Raw genomic sequence first — 17,340 nt, 5'->3', positions numbered from 1 at the left:
CATTTTGGAGAGAGTTCAAGCCAAAATGGTGAAAGATTTGCAAGATGAAAAATATCAGAAAAGACTAAGGGAGCTCAATATGTATAGATCAAAGGAATAAAGAGATATGTGAAAGAAACATTTAAATGCATAAAGGGATTTAACAAATTACAGGAGGATAGTTTATTTCAAAGGATGAGAAATGTTTTACTTTACAGAGAACGTGGGAGATATGGGCAGACTAGAAGGGCCGAATGGTTCTTATCAGCCATCAAATTCTTTCAATTTTCATTTTACATCTTTATTTAATTTCCTTACACAAAAATGTACAATGACAATGCAAGGTGTAGGTGTAAAATACATATATTCAAATTTTTTTTAGGGAAAAATGACATTTTTGGAGAAATGGTCCATCTTTATGCCAAACCTGGGAAATCTAATGCTGATGTCCGGGCCCTTACTTACTGCGATCTACACAAGATCCAACGGGAAGATTTATTAGAAGTTTTGGATATGTATCCAGAGTTTTCTGATCAATTTCTAACAAACTTGGAGCTGACTTTTAACCTGAGAGATGAAAGTACAAAGGTTGGTGTTATTGTTGTCCATATTATTAATATTTAGATTTTCCATAAAACAGATCTGTAAAACATTAAGGAGAAACGACATATGATGCAGTAAGACTTCATCAAGAACACTAGGTCAGGGTAGTCTTCCAGCTTTATAAAATACAATTCCCAAGCTATTCGTGGAAGCATGACATCATAGTTTCCAATGTGCATTTGTGATTGCAACTTTGTGCTATGACTCCATTACATGGCGCTTCCTTATTCACTCTTAGAAGGTAATGACCATACTAGGAAGGCTCTAATAAAATAAGTAATTTATAGGTACAAAGTGAGAGCTTTTGTACCAGCCCATTGAGCTATCAGTCTTGCAATGGTCAATGTGTCAATGTTCATATCTAAACATAGTGTAGTTAACCAATATACCATGGTTTTGCTACTATATTAACATGGTATTTTTAGACAAGGTGACCATATTAATGGATTATAATCTGTGTGTGTTTCATTAAACAAGGCTGGGCTCATACGATCACATCCAGTGGATGATTTTGTCGAAGAGAGCTGTAAACTCCGCAGAAGAAAATTATCATTTAAAGGGAAATCAGATGAAGGTAATGTGTTTATTTTTAGTTTCTTATTTACATGTTTTTAAGATTTATTTATGTAGCTCTCTATTATGTGTTGTTTTTACAAACACACGGTGCAATTATGTTTTTCCCATATTTTCTTTCTATTATTCAGAAATAATAAGGAGTTTTCTAATTTATTATGCAGATGCAGTATAAAGAAGAACCAAAGTGTAATATAAGCCTGTGTTAAATGAAATTATGTTTTTTTATTTCCTTGTTGTGAATTTTCTTTTACTATTTTACTTTTGGTAAGGGTATAGGGGCCATAGTGTGGAGGCCTAAAATATCAGAAAACATTAAACTACCTAGAACTTAAATAAGAGTTGAAAGTGCCATAGGGTACCAAAGTGCCCACTCATTCTTGCTTAGCTTCACATTATCTCACAGTTTAGCACAAGCGGTTTCATACTGCCTCATGTGGTCCATGGCAGGATCCCCAAAGTTCATGCATGATGCATTGCTCACATACAGACCCTCCTTGTGGTTTTTCATAAAGCTACTAGGCCTTGTATGGGTTACGCTTTGGAGTAAAGCCATTTAAAAAGAAAGAAGGCCAAACTGTGTGTAATAAAAGAGCAGAAAATGTGTTTAAATTGTACAAATAAAATACATTATTCTCATAATGGCATATATAGCTCTCAAAACATCACATACAAGTAAAAAGGTTAGGTTATGAACCTAGCCAGCCTCTAACTGCACCCTCTAAGACAGTAGTATCCCTTTTCAGCTACTTGAGATTTTGGGAGGTATGAGATGTTTTGTTAATGATGATACGACCTTAATTTAGTTTATTTGGCACTTATTAATCCTCACTACTAGTAGAGTGCGCTGAATCAGTAACACTGACTCATGAACTTCTCGGCTTGTTACTTAGTGCTTCTGTTCCTATCTTTTGCACTATATAGTTGATGAGTGAAATGATTTGTTTAAAGCATGAAGCGTATCGTGAACATTGTCACTTTCCATAAACCATTCAGGACTGGCAAAGGAAAGTGCTTAATTAGCAGGTTTTATGGCTTAGTTGCTTTTTTTGTTATTCTTGGCAAAGCTAACGATATGAATTCGAGATATTCCAGGTTGTGTAGCCCGTGGGTTTTTAAGCGTGCTAGCAAAAGTCAGAAATAGATTCTAAGTTGAAATATCAGACACCTGCAGATAATTAGCTGTTGTATTTAAATTGGAGGCAGATCTACCAGTTGTTCAGCAGATGCAACTCAACAGGTCCAGCGGCCCGTGGGGGCCCAATGCAGGTGGCGGAGCATATGGTAAAATGGTATTTCATTATACTCACTTATATGGTTAAATACAGTCATGATCTGCTCCAGCTGCGTGTCCTCTCTGTACTATTAGAGAATAGCACATTACACAGTGTATCCAATGCATATATCTATATATATATATATATATATTATACATTAGATATTAAGGGGAAATATATTTCTTTTAATGCTGTAATAAACTTGATCTTTACATTGTAAATGGCCACAAGTTACAAAAAACACGGCTCACGACATTGATAAATAAGGAATTAAAGGTCCTTGGGTTGAAGCATTACGAATTTCCCAAGCTGCTTGTTAATGTAAAATTTTACTTTTCTTAAACCACAATGAAAATGACTAATGTTACTGCTTCTCCAAAGGACACTCAGCTGTAGCGGAACACCCCTTGGACGACCAGTTTTGTTAAGTGTTTCAGTTAGGGAAGACTAAAACTTGGTATGCCAATGAAGGCCAGTGACCACCTTGGAGGTGATCTGTGTCAAGCTGTTTCACACCTCTTGACTATTGGGTAAAAAAATAAAATAAAAAAATACCCAAACTATACTGGATGCAGGGGATAGTGAGTTAAAAATAAAAAAAAACATGAAAAGAAAAAAAATGATACATCGCCCCACTTCCACCCTTAAGTCCTCCAGGTAGTAGATCAAAGATGGCTCAAGAAAGTAGCTCAAGAGGGTGATCGAGTTTTTCAGCAGAATACACTTCTATCCTACTGAAAAGGGTTAACAAAAAGCAAAACCGCTGTCATAGGGTAAGAGATAACCAAATTCCACTTTCCAGAAATGTTTTGTTAAGAATTTAGAAAAACAGCTTTAGAAAAAATTCAGAAAATGTGTACCTGAAAAAGCTAAGATATTGCAATATTTCCAAGCCAGCATCCGTTTTCTTATATTCCACATGCAGGAATGGGGCATTTGGTCTTAGAAACTGTGGCTTTCACACAAATCTAGATGTGATATTTGATGTATATCCAGCATCAGACACGTTGGCTTTGTTGCAGCATTTTTTATTATGCTCTTGGAAAATGCTTCTCCAAACGTTCTTTTAGATCATTTTTATTTTTCTTGATAGTGTCATATGCATGAGTGAATATCATATTTTTGCGTGAATCATATTTGGATGAGATGTTATCAAAAATACCAGGGCTATCTTTAGATTTTGGCTTATGTAGTGAATATGGTGATAGTAAAATGTTGGGTTATATCTTCCGATACGAGTCAAAGTAGGCAACTATCATTGCTGGAAGCAGGGTCTGGGTGGAGCCCATTCTAAAATGTAACTACAAGTAGTGGTTAAACATGACCCTTAATCAGTGGCTTAGGGTGGCAGCTCCAGATGCAGCATTTAGGTTACTCTTGGGTGATTGCCATTCTTGACATGCCCCAGCTCTAAATAGGACAGTTGGAAAGATCAGAGATTATCCCTGCTGTTTTGCTTTGGTTAGTGAAGGCCCTTAAAGTGTTTAAGGTCGTAGCAACGCAAATACAATATTGCAACATTAAGAAAATAATATGTCTCTAAACCGGGAGCTGTTTCTGAAGACACATGTATGGGAATAACAAACTTAAACTTTCACCTGTATCTAAATTTCCACTTTCTTGTAAAAACAGACAAAAACACTAATTGGGAGGCTCTTTAAACTGTGTGGCCATGATAATCCGCAATTTCAGCCAGAGGGAGAGATAGTGTGATCTCAGGTAAAGTTTATCACTGGTTTTCAGCTCAAATTATACATTGTTGTATGTGCCAGAACCCGTATCAACTACAACTGAAATGAACTTTATCAATGTCCCTGGGATTGGATTTAAAATCAGGTTAATTAATAAATACCCCACCAGGTATAATCTAAAATAACTGGCAGAGAGTGGACATTGGATTCTAGTGTCATATATGGACTCACCAAGGAAGAATACAATGTACTTTACTATGTATCTGTTAGGCTAGGTTTCCACTTGGATTTTTGTCCTGCGTTTTTTTTCTGGAGTTTTTTCTGGCGTTTTAGCCTTTCTGTGGAAATTGCTTTTTTGACCTTAGGCAGTTTTTCCAGCCTTTACAAGTTAGAAGTTTCACCCAGCTAAAAAAGGGATTAGGATAAATGGCAAGTATCTGCCCCCGATGTCATTTACTTGGTAGACCCCTTTGTCTCTTTTCTGTGGTTTGTAAGGCATGCTTTATTCCGAATGTCTGCTCCTCTAGGAAGATTGGCCCCAAATGATGGTGCAAATTGTTTGCTGTTGCTTTTGGCACGCAGGATCCAGTTGATGCGTCGCGTATGTTTGTTTGTAATGGCATGTTTGTTCCAAATGGTGTAAAATTCAATATGAACCAGTCCAGGACTTTGTTATGTGTGAAACTGTTTGTTTTCAGCCTATTTCTCGTAGTTCACACAGATACTGGGTCCATCCTCTGCATTGTAACTGTGGAAAAAACGCCATAAAAAACGCCAAGGCAATAAACCCACATGGCTTTTTCATGGCGTTTTTTCTCTCCCATAGACTTCTATTGGAGAAAAACGCCAAGATTTCCTTGAAAAAACACCAGAGTGTGAACATGCTGCGATTTTGAAAAACTGCCACAGAGCCCAAAAAAGCAGAAAAACGCCAAAAAGGACTGAAAAAACGCCAGACATAAAAACGCCAAGTGGAAATGGCATTCTGCGATTTCCTATTGAAAAACAGCTAACATCTGGCTGCTGCGTTTTTCCACTAAAAAAACGCCAGGTGGCGCTATTGGCGTTTTTATGGGTGTTTTTAGCATAAAAAAAACAAGTGGAAACCTAGCCTTAACCTGTAGAAAAAATGAAAGCACTTAGCGTTAGGCATCACATCGGTGGCAAGAAAGGGTTCATTTTAAAATTAATGGTAGTACTTTCTGCGCCTGCTTGCGGGGAACTCTTTAGTTCTGTATAGTCAATATAGCGAGTCAATATAGTCAATATAGCGAGTGTGTGTTTTGGCAAGCAGGAGATGTGTTACACTTCTGCAGCAAACCTATGAGCTGGGGGTGGTAAAAGAGGGAAATGCACATACACTAACATTCTCCTTCACTTTAATACCTTACATACTTTTATACTTTTGCACATACACATTCACTCTAACCCCACATACATACACACATTCTCACACTCTTATCACCAGTGGGGCTTTTCAGCTCTCCCCTTCTCCCTCTCCCTCTTACCCCACAGGGTGCTTCTCCATACTAGCTGCCACGCTGCTGCCTCCCTACTACCATGAGGTGCCATTATATGTGCTACATGACCCCTCTCGGCTCCTTGGTTAGCAGGCATCTGGGTGCATTTGCAAAGAAAAATAAAAACCGATCACTTAAAGAGAATACTCAGCTATCATATCCATTAAAGTGGATAGAATCTCTTAAGTGTACCTTTAATGTTTTTGGTGCCCTTCAGTTGAAGTACACATTGAAAAGGTTATTGATCATTTTTTTTTGTATTTACTGGATGGTTAATGTGGAATCTTGTCACTTTTATAATATCCCATATTTGATATGCTGTAATATTATTTGAAAGGCAAATGCACATTCATTGTTAGTTCAATCTTAAAACTGTACATCTGTCCCATCAATGAAATTGCCATATTTTGTGTTCTTCTAGATTGCAGTGAAGACAACAGTTTGGATGGCTCTGAAAATACAGTGGATAACGCTAGACACGCTACAAAAAAGAATCCCGATAAGAAAAAAAGTGGGTCATCTTCATTGGTGTCCTCCATTAATGAACAAAAACCGTTATTTGTTGAAGTTGGTGGTTATTCGTCAATTTTCACAAAAGCTACAGCACTTCAGTTTGAAGAAGCAGTATGTCCTGATAAGATAAACGCTGGCAAAAGAAGCTTGTCTTACAAAGGTAAAGTATTAGCCGTACTAAATCACAAGCACTGTTACACTAACACATGAGATACTTTTTATCCCTTTGTTCTATCTTAGGTATCTAAAACAGAATCACACCCCTGTTCCATCCCTGCCACCAGGGAGTGCTCTTCTCACTAGGTGCACGTGCTTCAAACAGACTGTAATAGAGTCATTGGGGTCTTTTCACTAAAGGGAGAATTGGCAGGAGAATTTGCAGAAGAGTTGAAATTGTAACTCTTCGGCTTCATTATGCATGGTGAAGGGCCAACCCTGGTGAGCTTCTGCTGCTGTGTAATGTATAGTTAAATTAGTTAAATAAGCCAATGGCTTTTCACAAGTTTAGGCCAGCTCAGCCATTGTTGCTGAAACTATTTGCCACTGTTGGCCCTTGAATAGTAGAACCACAACTCTCCTGCAAATTCCCCTGACAGCTTGACATTTAGTGAATAAACCCCTTAGTCTGTGATAGAACGCTACAGAATCCTGGATTGAGACTGCCCAATTGATGGGAACAGGCAACAGGGCTGATGGCCACATGTAGTCCTATGACACGATGGCTACACTTGGCACAGCTCCATCACCTGTAGGATTTTTGCCAAAAGACAGAGCTAATAATCAGGAATGTTTAATATAAACGAACCAAAGGGTAAGGTTTAAAAAACTTTTTTACAACACGGAAACAAGATAATAAGCGCATATCACAAACTAGAACTTGTAACCTATGTCATAATGTCAAATACATTGTATTTATCACTCCTCCATGTACTGGTTTGAAGTTGGCAAGCGTGATAAGCTTTTCCTATTTCTTGGTACAAAAATTTCTCAAAAAAAGGATTTGCAGCATCAGAAAATTGACGTCAGTTGATTCAGCCGAATCTAATTTTCACGGGAATTATCGCAATACACAAAGTCGTGTTTGTGCACGCAAGCCACTCAATGCTGTGGATAATAAGGATGTTTCTTTACGTATATTCAGCGGTCATTTATCAACGTGTGACTGAGTGAACTTTTTCGGGAATGGCAGAAAATTTATTTTTTTTATTAATGAGGCGTGATGTATTTTAGGTTTTTCAGTATTGCTATTATTATTTCTGACAATAAGCCATAAGCATCTAGTTCCAAAACTTGCAAATGCAGACTTTTCTAACTGAAAGAATCTTCCGATGGATTTATTTAGGCTGAAATATTGTATGCCTGCAGCCATAGCAACCCTCACCAAGGCAACCCACTGCACATTTTAGACTGAGCTAAATTTAGCAAGTCTGAGAAAAAGGTGTGCGTTTTTCCCAAAGCTTATGCATGATCCAAATGTGTCTTTTCTTTTGGAATATTATTAAAAAATTCTATAATCCTTTTATTAGAATTAAATTAGAAAAGCTTTCTGAGATTTTTCTATAAACTTAAAATTGGCACTATCAAATATGTACATTTATAAAAATATATATTTTAAATAATGAAATAAATGCACAAAACCATTGTACGATAGAAAACAGATTCAAGACGATTTTGTAAAAAATAAATAAAAATGACAAAATAATATTTGTTTTCACTTTTTACCGTATCATATCGTATCCCACCAGGATTGTATCGATTATCTCCAGATGGTAGGAAAATCCCAATTCTATTACCCTAAAACATCCATCTTCTTTCTAATCTTTTTAGTCTGATAATTTATACCAAAAAGTTGTAAAACAAATTTGATTCTCTTATCAATAAACAACATTGTCATTGGAACATAAAATAATTTCAACCATGTTTAGACATATAGATTTGGGGAGGTTTTATTAATTGTATCGGCACTAGATTTTAGGTAATGTAGTTTTGATCTTTTCCACAATTTGGTGTAAAGTGGAAGTATAGTTGGAAATTATAACACATCCAGAGACGTATTCTTAGCCGCCCCCTATCACCTCCATGGCCGCCATCCTGAGCGCCGGGATATGATGTCATGTACAGTGCGGAGTAAAGTCACTATGACTTTGCTGGTTAGGGGCCGGTTACAAGGGTGGTTTCGGATCTCCCCAACTGGCAAAAGCATAAGTTGTGGGCGGGGGAGGAATAGGGCAATCAGGCACCCAGTTATGCAGCAGAGGGGCCACTGTTAATGCCTTTGTGTAGTATTGACATATTACATAATCAAGTTAGGTTTTTAGAAATTTTAGCGCGTGCAAGAATTAAAAAATATTACCCCATCCCATTTTCCAGTATGGCAAAGAGGAGATGAAGTTGGTCCCTATATAACATTCCAATAAGAGACGTTATATATGATATGTTGTATAATTGACCTTTCCGGCATCAAATTCTGTGTTTTAGTGTTATGTTTCTATGACAGTAGATAAGATCCATTCAGCCCATCTAGTCTGTCCATTATTTCTTGCAGTTAAAAACCTGAAACTCTTTTGTTTTGTATATTGTGGAACCTTTCCTAATCTTATTTGCTCAAAACCTTCTTTTGATTAATTGTTTATTCTGGATGAAATGAAAATGAAAAGCAGCATTGTCACATTACAGACTATTAATATTCCTAACCTTTACACCTATATACAACGTGTGTTGTTTTTTGTTTTTTTTCCGCTCCTATTTACAGATTTTGCTGGGTAAAACATTTGCTGTTAATGACTTACATTCTTTAACATTCAAACAAAACCTCATTATTTCACCTCGAGATGGTTATAGTTTGCAAAGAAAAGAAAAATGCTGGAAAACTCAGCTGGGTGGATGTTTCTTCAATTAGTGAGATAAGCGCACATGTCAATCAGCTTTTGGCTTAAATTAGCATCAAGTTGTTACCAAACCAACGCTACTCTCTGATCATATTCACCTGCACAGCGATCAATAGTGCTTTCTAAGTCCGCTGCTTCCTGGGCAATAAAGATTATGCTAAGAGAATTATCTGTTACATGCATTCTTCTTGTCCCTTGTGGTCTGGTTTATGAATGGTAGAACGTCACCAAGATGAGTCATACTATGGAAGATATAAGAGGTTTTACTAGCCATTGAAAAATGAGATTATTATTATTACTAACAATTGAAATGACCTGAAAATTGAGATGAAGATTTCGGTTCTGGGTATTCGATAGAGCGTGCGGTTCCACCTACTCTGCTCCACTGAACACTTTTACTGTAGAGCTAAATCCAGCATTAGTAACATCAGTCTTGCCAGGGAAACGTAATTGTCGTGTGCCATAAAGGCAACCACTGACAGGTTGTTGCCATAGAAACTAAAAACATTTCTAAAAAGTTTCTGTATTCTTTTTTTCCTGAGATTAAACTTTCAAAGGAAAGTAAGACAATATATCTGCAAAGGTTTATTTGCTTAATGTACTTAAGAATGTAATTATTTTTTCTAAGTGGTATTTTTTTTTACAATTTTTTAGACATAGCCACGATGAGAAGCTGGGAAAGAGTGGATACGGTGCCCAGCGACAATATAACAAAACACATAGCGTTAAATCACGTCGCGTGGAGAGAAAGTGAAGCTGACAATGAATTTACATACGCAGAAGTGGAGCGCCGGCTCGATTTAATCCAGGAGCAAATGAACAGGTAATTTTGTTTGACCCACTGGGGTTTATTCACTAAAGCGGGAGTTTACAGGAGAATTGTGACATCACTATACTTTATGAAGGTCCAACCCCAGTAAGCTTCTTCTGCAGTATGAGCTTGGCTGGCCCTGTATAATGCATAGTTTAAACTATTGAAACTCTCCTCATCCACTGAATTGTCTTATATAGGGCCACCATAGCCCTTTTTGCTTCATAATGAAAAGTAAAGGAGAAAACTCCAGAAAACTCTCCTGCCAACTATGGCGTTGGTGAATAAACCTCATTGTCAGTAACAACATTTATCAGGAAGCTAATATATCAACATATCCAGCCTATATGTGCATATTGATCTAAGTATGTCTGATTTAAACAATATCTCTGAAACCTTCTGGGCTCCAGGGATTTTATCCATTGTATTTTGTAGCTAGCTCAATCACTTTGTAATTCTTCATGGTAGAAGTTGGTTTAACGCCGTTCCAACCCTAATACAAAGGCAGATATTGTCCTGAAGGAAAAAGGAATCTAGTCATCCCGTCCATTGTTGAGATGAAATAAAGCTTCTAACGTAAATGGTTCCACTTCTAGAGAACTTGTATCTGCTTGTGGTGGGCCAATCCGGGCAGCAACCTGATCAAATTCTTAATGGTGTTGAGTTAAAAAAAAGGTTTTGATTGACACAGGGTCACACAGTCTAAAGTCTATATAACCAGAAGGGGCCAACTGGTAATATACTTACTGGTGTGACTCTGTTACTTGAATACGGATGACTTAACAATAGCTTTACCTTTCGGGCAAGCAATTGTTTTGATAACCCACCTTTAGTTAGTTGCTACAGAATAATCTCAAATTAGTAATGGATGATATTTAAAGTGTCTTATGATCATCTGATTTACATATTTATGTATAAAAACCTCTTATGATAATGAGACTGCTTAGTGTGAGAATAATCGCAAGATGATACTCCGTAAGTGTTTTTACGAGCTCCAGAGTTTTGTTATTCGTTAATGTTTTCAGGAACTCAAGAAGACTATTAAAATAGGTCATTAGCAGGTGGACATGTCTAAATGTGTATGAAACTGGAATTTAATGTAATGGATATATGTTCATACATTTATCGTTGGAATTTTGGGATGTTCTTTCCCAGAAATAAATTTATTACCTCTAATCAAAACAAATACACAGGGATGCTATTATGAAATATTCCATTTACAGTTTGTAGAGTATTCTAGAACTCAGACATGATTTATTTTTGAGGAATCGTTTTCCTTTTGAAAATTGGTACATTTACGGCATCTTCAAAAAGCATTGTATTGTATATTGTAAACTTAAATATAGAACATAATATATTTTTTTATTATTTCTCTTATTTTTAGAAATACCTATTTTTCGTCCAAGTTTCTTACATTAAGTGGTAAAATGTGAAATCATGCCCTGTGTTTAATCACTAGTAATAAACCATAATAAAACAAACTGCAGTGTATGCCCCCCTCTAGTGGCTATTCTTGATACTGTCCTTTTCTGTACAGAGATGCAAAAATGTCACAATTTGCCCATTTTAATTTATATTATATGCTATATACCTATAGATAGTGCTTAAATACTTAAAACACAGGTGCCTACTCATACAATTAGATTAATAATACAAATCATTAATTACAAAATTAGATTAATTGTAAAAATATTTAGAATTCTACTTTTACCAATCGAGTGTATTTAACATGACAACAGCAGCAAGTCCGCCCCAGGTGACAACAACGGCAAGTCCGTCCCGGGTAACATTCATCAGGGGGTTGCCAAAGGCCCCAAGTCTCCTGGAAATTCCTTCCCTCTCAATGTCTCCCTATCTTCTCGGCGAAAGGACACAGGTACACGGCGGGGTTGTACCTGTGTCTTTTCCTGAAGCTCCGCTTCTTCTCTTGCCTCTTCTTGTCCTTTCATCTTTTGTCCTTCGTACGCTTCTCTGTAAACCAGAACTCATGGAGTGCTTCCGCAAAATGGCGGAGCCTCCGGGCATACCTTTTCCCTGATTGGAGGAACCGGAGAGAGGCTATCCATGTGGCCCTGCCCTTTTGTGGAAGTACTACGAGAGTCCAGAAAAATGCAGACAGATTCACGGAGAACGAGATGTGCAGAAACGCTTCTTATTCTGTGAATCTCTCTTCATTATTCATTATTATTATAATTATTATATTATTATTATTATATTATTGCCTGAAGCCAGTTCCTTGCATAAAGAGTATCGAACTTTTGCATTATACAGAGCTAGCTTAGCCCTTCTTGGAAAGGTTGGCCCTTTATGATAAATAGTGAAGTGGACAGAGAAAACTACGACTCCCACTTTAGTGAATAACCCTCCAAGACGAGTTGGTTTCATCTGATGTGAAGATTAACAAACTCACTGTATACCATCATATTATTTTTATGTGCAGGTTAGAATTACAAATGACAACTGATATTCAAGCAATTCTTCAGCTCCTGCAAAAACAGACGTCTGTTGTTCCTCCAGCCTACAGCATGGTGACAGCCAACGTGGACAATCAAGAGTCTGATGTGAGACCATCACACCCTGAAGGGTCCATCAAAACTGACAGAACTTTCTGTCAATCACAGGTTAGTGTGCCATGGAAATACACATTACATTACACAAATTAAATTAATTTAAGTCCCACGGGAAAATGTTTTTTTTCCTCTTTTTTCCGCCAAAATAGCGGCGCTTGCAGTGATGACGTCCTCTCCCTGATTTTCCAATGTGGGCAGATGACATCACAGTAAGCTATGTCAGTTTGCCCTAAGTTTAACTCAGGGCATTATGGAAGTGCTTCCGGTGATGTCACCCCCCCCTCGGTCCTCTGATTCAATTTAAAAAATGCCTGATCAGCATGTAGATGGTTCACATGAATAAATTATTTTTTTATGTATTGTTCAACCAATTCACAGAGCCCAAAATGTGCAGAACTTGAGAAGTCAAGACTGAAATCCAAAGAACCCATGTCAAGCGGAATCCATTTAAACGCAGCTTCCTACAACAACCTGCCCACATTGTTAGACCGACGTCAACAAGGTCCACTTGAAGGTCCTCCTGGACAGTGTTCGTCTAACCTCCATCCAGTTAGACACACGTCTTTGCCTGACTCTTCCACAAACAGCATAGGAAATGTGGGCCTCCACAGGCATGAGTCTGATCCTGGTCTTCCTGGGAAATAATCCAAAAGGGTTAATTTTATATTTTCACGTCAAATAAAATGTAAGTGCTTTTAATGGCTGTTTTCCTCTTTGTAATGAAAATCCACTTTACTTGACTCAGGGGCAAAATGGATATCTAATATGCAAACGTACTGTATATTTTGATACATTCGAAACCTATCAAAGTACAATTGAAAAGACATGCTGTAAAATTATGTAAAGACTGTATGCTTAAAACTTAATACTGCCAGCATCTCAAGGCACCTTATATTTTTTTATTATTTTTTTAACCACTTGCATGTTATTAAATGGCTTTGTTTTTTAAGCGCATGATGAATAACATTAAATTATTCCACCAAGGTGTTAATATAAAGGCGTGAATGCTTTCATATCTGTCTTGCATCAACATTGTTCTGTTTCCAAGCTCATGCAGACAATTCTTTAAAGTTTATTCACAAAAGTTGGAGTCTGCTAACTAACGTTACTCTACGTATTAGGAAGAGCCATCCTCATTTAGGTGACCGGGGCCCATATAGTGCCGAGTTAGATTAGATAAATAAAGTTAGATAAATAAAGAAAACAACATCCCATGTTACTTTTAGAACTGAAAAGACGTTTTATTAGAAACACAATTCCTAGTGCTACTGAATTTCCAAACCCATCAAATAATTATTTAATCTTCACACATTTTGCCATATTTATAATTTTACAGGAAATGCTTAATTGTTACGAGACACACAAAAAAACTGATAGGCTGTTTTTATAGAAATTGAAGAAATTTTTTTTAGAAAGTTCTGTGTTGCTTACAATATAACTATACTTTATGCAGGGTCCAGTTAGTCTCTGGCAGGAGACGCTCGGTGTGGGGATGGTCCTTTATAATGCCATTTTTAGTAAAATGGCAAACTACCAGTTTTGTGATTAAACCGGACTGTTTCATTTGTAAATGTAATAATATTCCTGCGAGATATGAACAGTATTTTCAGTTTCAATTCTGTTGTATAAAGAGACAGACGCGCAGATCTGTTCCAGGGAGCATATGCCCAACTGGGACAAAGTTAAACCAATGTATGGATCAAGGAAATGAGAGTTCCATTATTTGACAGTCTCTATGATGAAATCCGCATGGTGGATCCTTCCACAAAACCAAGAAGCTTCTACAGAAACCCCTGCTGGAAATGTATATAACAATTCTTACAGTGTATGCAGTGGATCTCTGTAGATCAGTGTTACCACCAAAATATAACCTTAAAATCATGGTCCGCTAGGGGTACTTTCAAAAACATTCATAATTATTTCTTCAGAGTCTTACTGTTTTTTATTGTTTAATGTGCAGACTTGTTTTTAAGGAACCCTCAGGGGCCCACCGACTGATACTGGAATATGGAGGAGGAAGATGAAAATAAGTGTTAAATCATAACCATTATGTAGGCTCTTGAGGGGGGAGTAACCAGAATTTGTGAGGCCTTTATCGACAGCTTGCCCAGGACCGCATTAGCATTAAAGATAGCCCTTTGGAATGCGGGTTGGACATATCAATAGTAAAAAAATTAACATAATTATAATTTGCTGACGGGCATAAAACACCCAGGATCATAGTCTCTTAAACCAAAGCAGGAATTCAAAAATGATCTCCAAAAGTAATGTTAACAGTTAAGTTGGAATCCCCAAAAATGATAGGAACCTAAGAGTTTAAACAGAACCCCAAAGCTTGTGAATTACTTGTAAGGTCCACTCTTGGGCCCAGGGACTTCATCTCCTTTCTGTGTCCTCTCTATGGGAATGTGGACCCAACATCAATGTTGATAACCTGGCCACCTTCTGGAGACACTTGAGTGAATTGGCATTTATACCCTGATGAAGTCCCAATCGCCATCTTTACTATTGAATTGAAGTCAGCTGAGCTCAACAGCTCACCAAAGATTGAACACTTCAATGTAAAAAAAAACAACCATGTTATTCAGAGATTAGGGATCATATTTTATTTTGCCTCATTTGAACCGTGTCATTATTTGCATATTGAAGAGCGTCAGAAGGAAAACAGAAACTGCTTAGTTACTTAGTTACTGTGTTTGCTTCCAGCTTAAAGTATGTATGGTCCAAAATATTTCCCATTGCAACATATATAATTTTTATCAAGATTAGTCAATAAAGATCATATACTTATTTGGTGTGTGCATTCGGGTTCGTATGAATTACAAATTTACCGAATTAAAGCAAATTCGGCAATTTGTACGAAGCCACAAAGTGTACGAAAACAAAGCAAAAAGCTCTGAAATTCGTGGGTCTTTTCACTCACACTCTCAAAAGAATCTGTAACTTTTCTGCTTCCACTTCTGCATCTTCTTGTTCTCCATCTTCTAACTTCTCTCTTTTATCTTTGTCTGCATTTCTGCTGATATAACCTGGTGCGAACTTCTGTCACCGGAAGCACCGCCATTTTGACGGAATTTCACGTCAGGTAATGCCTGCGGAGATGGGGACTAAGATAGGAGACAAAAGAGAGAAGATGAAGTACAAGAAGATGTGGAAGTGGAAGCAGAGAGACGGCAGGGAAACATTTAGAGAGTGTGAGAGACTGAGTGACAGTCACAACACATTTTGTACCAGAATTAAAAACGGCCCCCAGATTTTCATCCAAATCGAATGGGCAGGGAACATAATACCTTGCCTGAAAATGAATGGGCCAAAAAAAATAACCAAAAAATTAGTCCAAATTATTTTTGGCCCATTTTTCTAATATTTATAGGTTTGTAAGGAAATATATGAAGCCAAAATGCCTAATTGTAGAACTTGCTGAGGTGGTGACTCATGAGTGGTTGGTACCAGTGAGGTCGAGACATTTTTCAGACTTTTGCTAAAATCAGCATTATGTGTGTCTTAAAATGGTAGTTTGTAAAACAATTAATTACCCCCTAATCTAATATGTGTCACTTGCTTGGAACACTGGCAACCTGAAGATTTGTTCACTTGTCATTTGACACAAGCGTAGGCACTGATAGGATGTTGAAGTGAAAAAGTTCCCGTTAACTGTCCCTTTAAAAATCACATATTAGGCAGATTACTTTACTAATACCATCTTCCAAACACTTTGTAGTAAAAATAGTTATCGCTGATACAAAAGTTCATAACTTCAAAACGATGTGCCCATTTCAACAGCTAATTGCTATACTGCTTAAACCAACTCAGAGCTGCTACTTTTGTGCTGACTTGGAGAATTTATTATATGCTTTGAATTTCTGCCTGTGTGTTGCAGATAATGTTGCAGATTCAAGATATTACAAAGAAAGTAAAGGAATAACTTTATTACCAGCTTTTCAATAACTAAGGTGAATGGGGAAAAAAACATTAACAAAGCTCATTACACAAAGTTTATATATATATATATATATATATATCATGATTTTATTTTGTTCTTGCAGCCATGAAATGTTTACAAGCACACTTATTTATAATAATACCAATTAGTATAGGAGACCTTGCTAGATGCCTTCATATGAGTGCCTTTACGATGCAAAATATTTTTTTGCCACTTAGTTTGGATCCATGCCACCATTAGTGTCTATTAGTAGGGGTTGGATTTATAAACGTAGTGGAAGCAATGAGGTGGAAAAGTAACAAGGCACTCTATGGCAGAAGGTTCTTGAGGATCTTGACTGTGTCCATCATCAGCCTTGGAATATAGCTGGCAGTGCAGAATAAGTATTCGCTACGGGTTTAAGAAAAAAGTTTCAATGGATGTAGAGAATCCCAAACTTTACCTAGCACAAGCTTACATGTCAGTGGCCCGTATGCCTTCCCTTAGTCTGTTGCGACAGGACCTTAACATATTCTGAAACAAATTTCTTGTTTCTCAATACTTGGAGGTGTCCAAGCCAAGTTGCATGTTGTAGATCTCTAGGGTTTCTCAGAAGCAGAGAACATTAGCTTCCAGAATGATCTCTCTAAAATGTCCATCCAAAGATTTCTCTTGTTCCTTAATGACCCACATTAGCCTTTTCTCAGTATAACACATAAATATGGCGAGGTAGTTTTTTTTCTTAGACTTGTTGGAATTGCTCATCACTTTCAATACACATACATGCAGACCTTCGGATCTTATAATGGAATTTAACGCTGTTGATCATTAGCAAGTGGTTATTTTTCCACCATGTTTATAAGGCCATATATCTATTTTAGAGATTCCAGAGAGCAGATAGCAGACATGATAGAAATATAACTAGAATACATTCGGTAAAACCAGTGTTTTCCATATAATAATTGTACCCCGAGCTCTAAGGCATGTGCCCAG

General features: G+C 37.1%; 1 protein-coding gene across 1 annotated transcript in view; it reads left to right on the top strand.

Moving 5' to 3' along the window:
* The window catches only part of LOC149285911 (voltage-gated inwardly rectifying potassium channel KCNH7-like), a 123,910-nt gene extending 110,840 nt beyond the window's left edge, over positions 1–13,070 (top strand). The window contains exons 11-16 of the mRNA XM_089494636.1: positions 362–567; positions 1,060–1,156; positions 6,077–6,316; positions 9,699–9,867; positions 12,296–12,468; positions 12,793–13,070. Of these exons, the coding sequence (XP_089350762.1) occupies positions 362–567; positions 1,060–1,156; positions 6,077–6,316; positions 9,699–9,867; positions 12,296–12,468; positions 12,793–13,070 (1,163 nt within the window). The remainder of the gene's footprint in view (positions 1–361; positions 568–1,059; positions 1,157–6,076; positions 6,317–9,698; positions 9,868–12,295; positions 12,469–12,792) is intronic.
* Positions 13,071–17,340: the final 4,270 nt, after the last annotated feature.

The sequence above is a fragment of the Sceloporus occidentalis genome, unplaced genomic scaffold (genome assembly GCF_023333645.1).
Source record: "Sceloporus occidentalis isolate IW3139 unplaced genomic scaffold, rSceOcc1.0.p SCAF_74, whole genome shotgun sequence".
Taxonomy (NCBI): Eukaryota; Metazoa; Chordata; class Lepidosauria; order Squamata; family Phrynosomatidae; genus Sceloporus; species Sceloporus occidentalis.
Note: the sequence above shows the minus strand (reverse complement) of the source record. Positions and strands in the feature narration are given on the sequence as shown.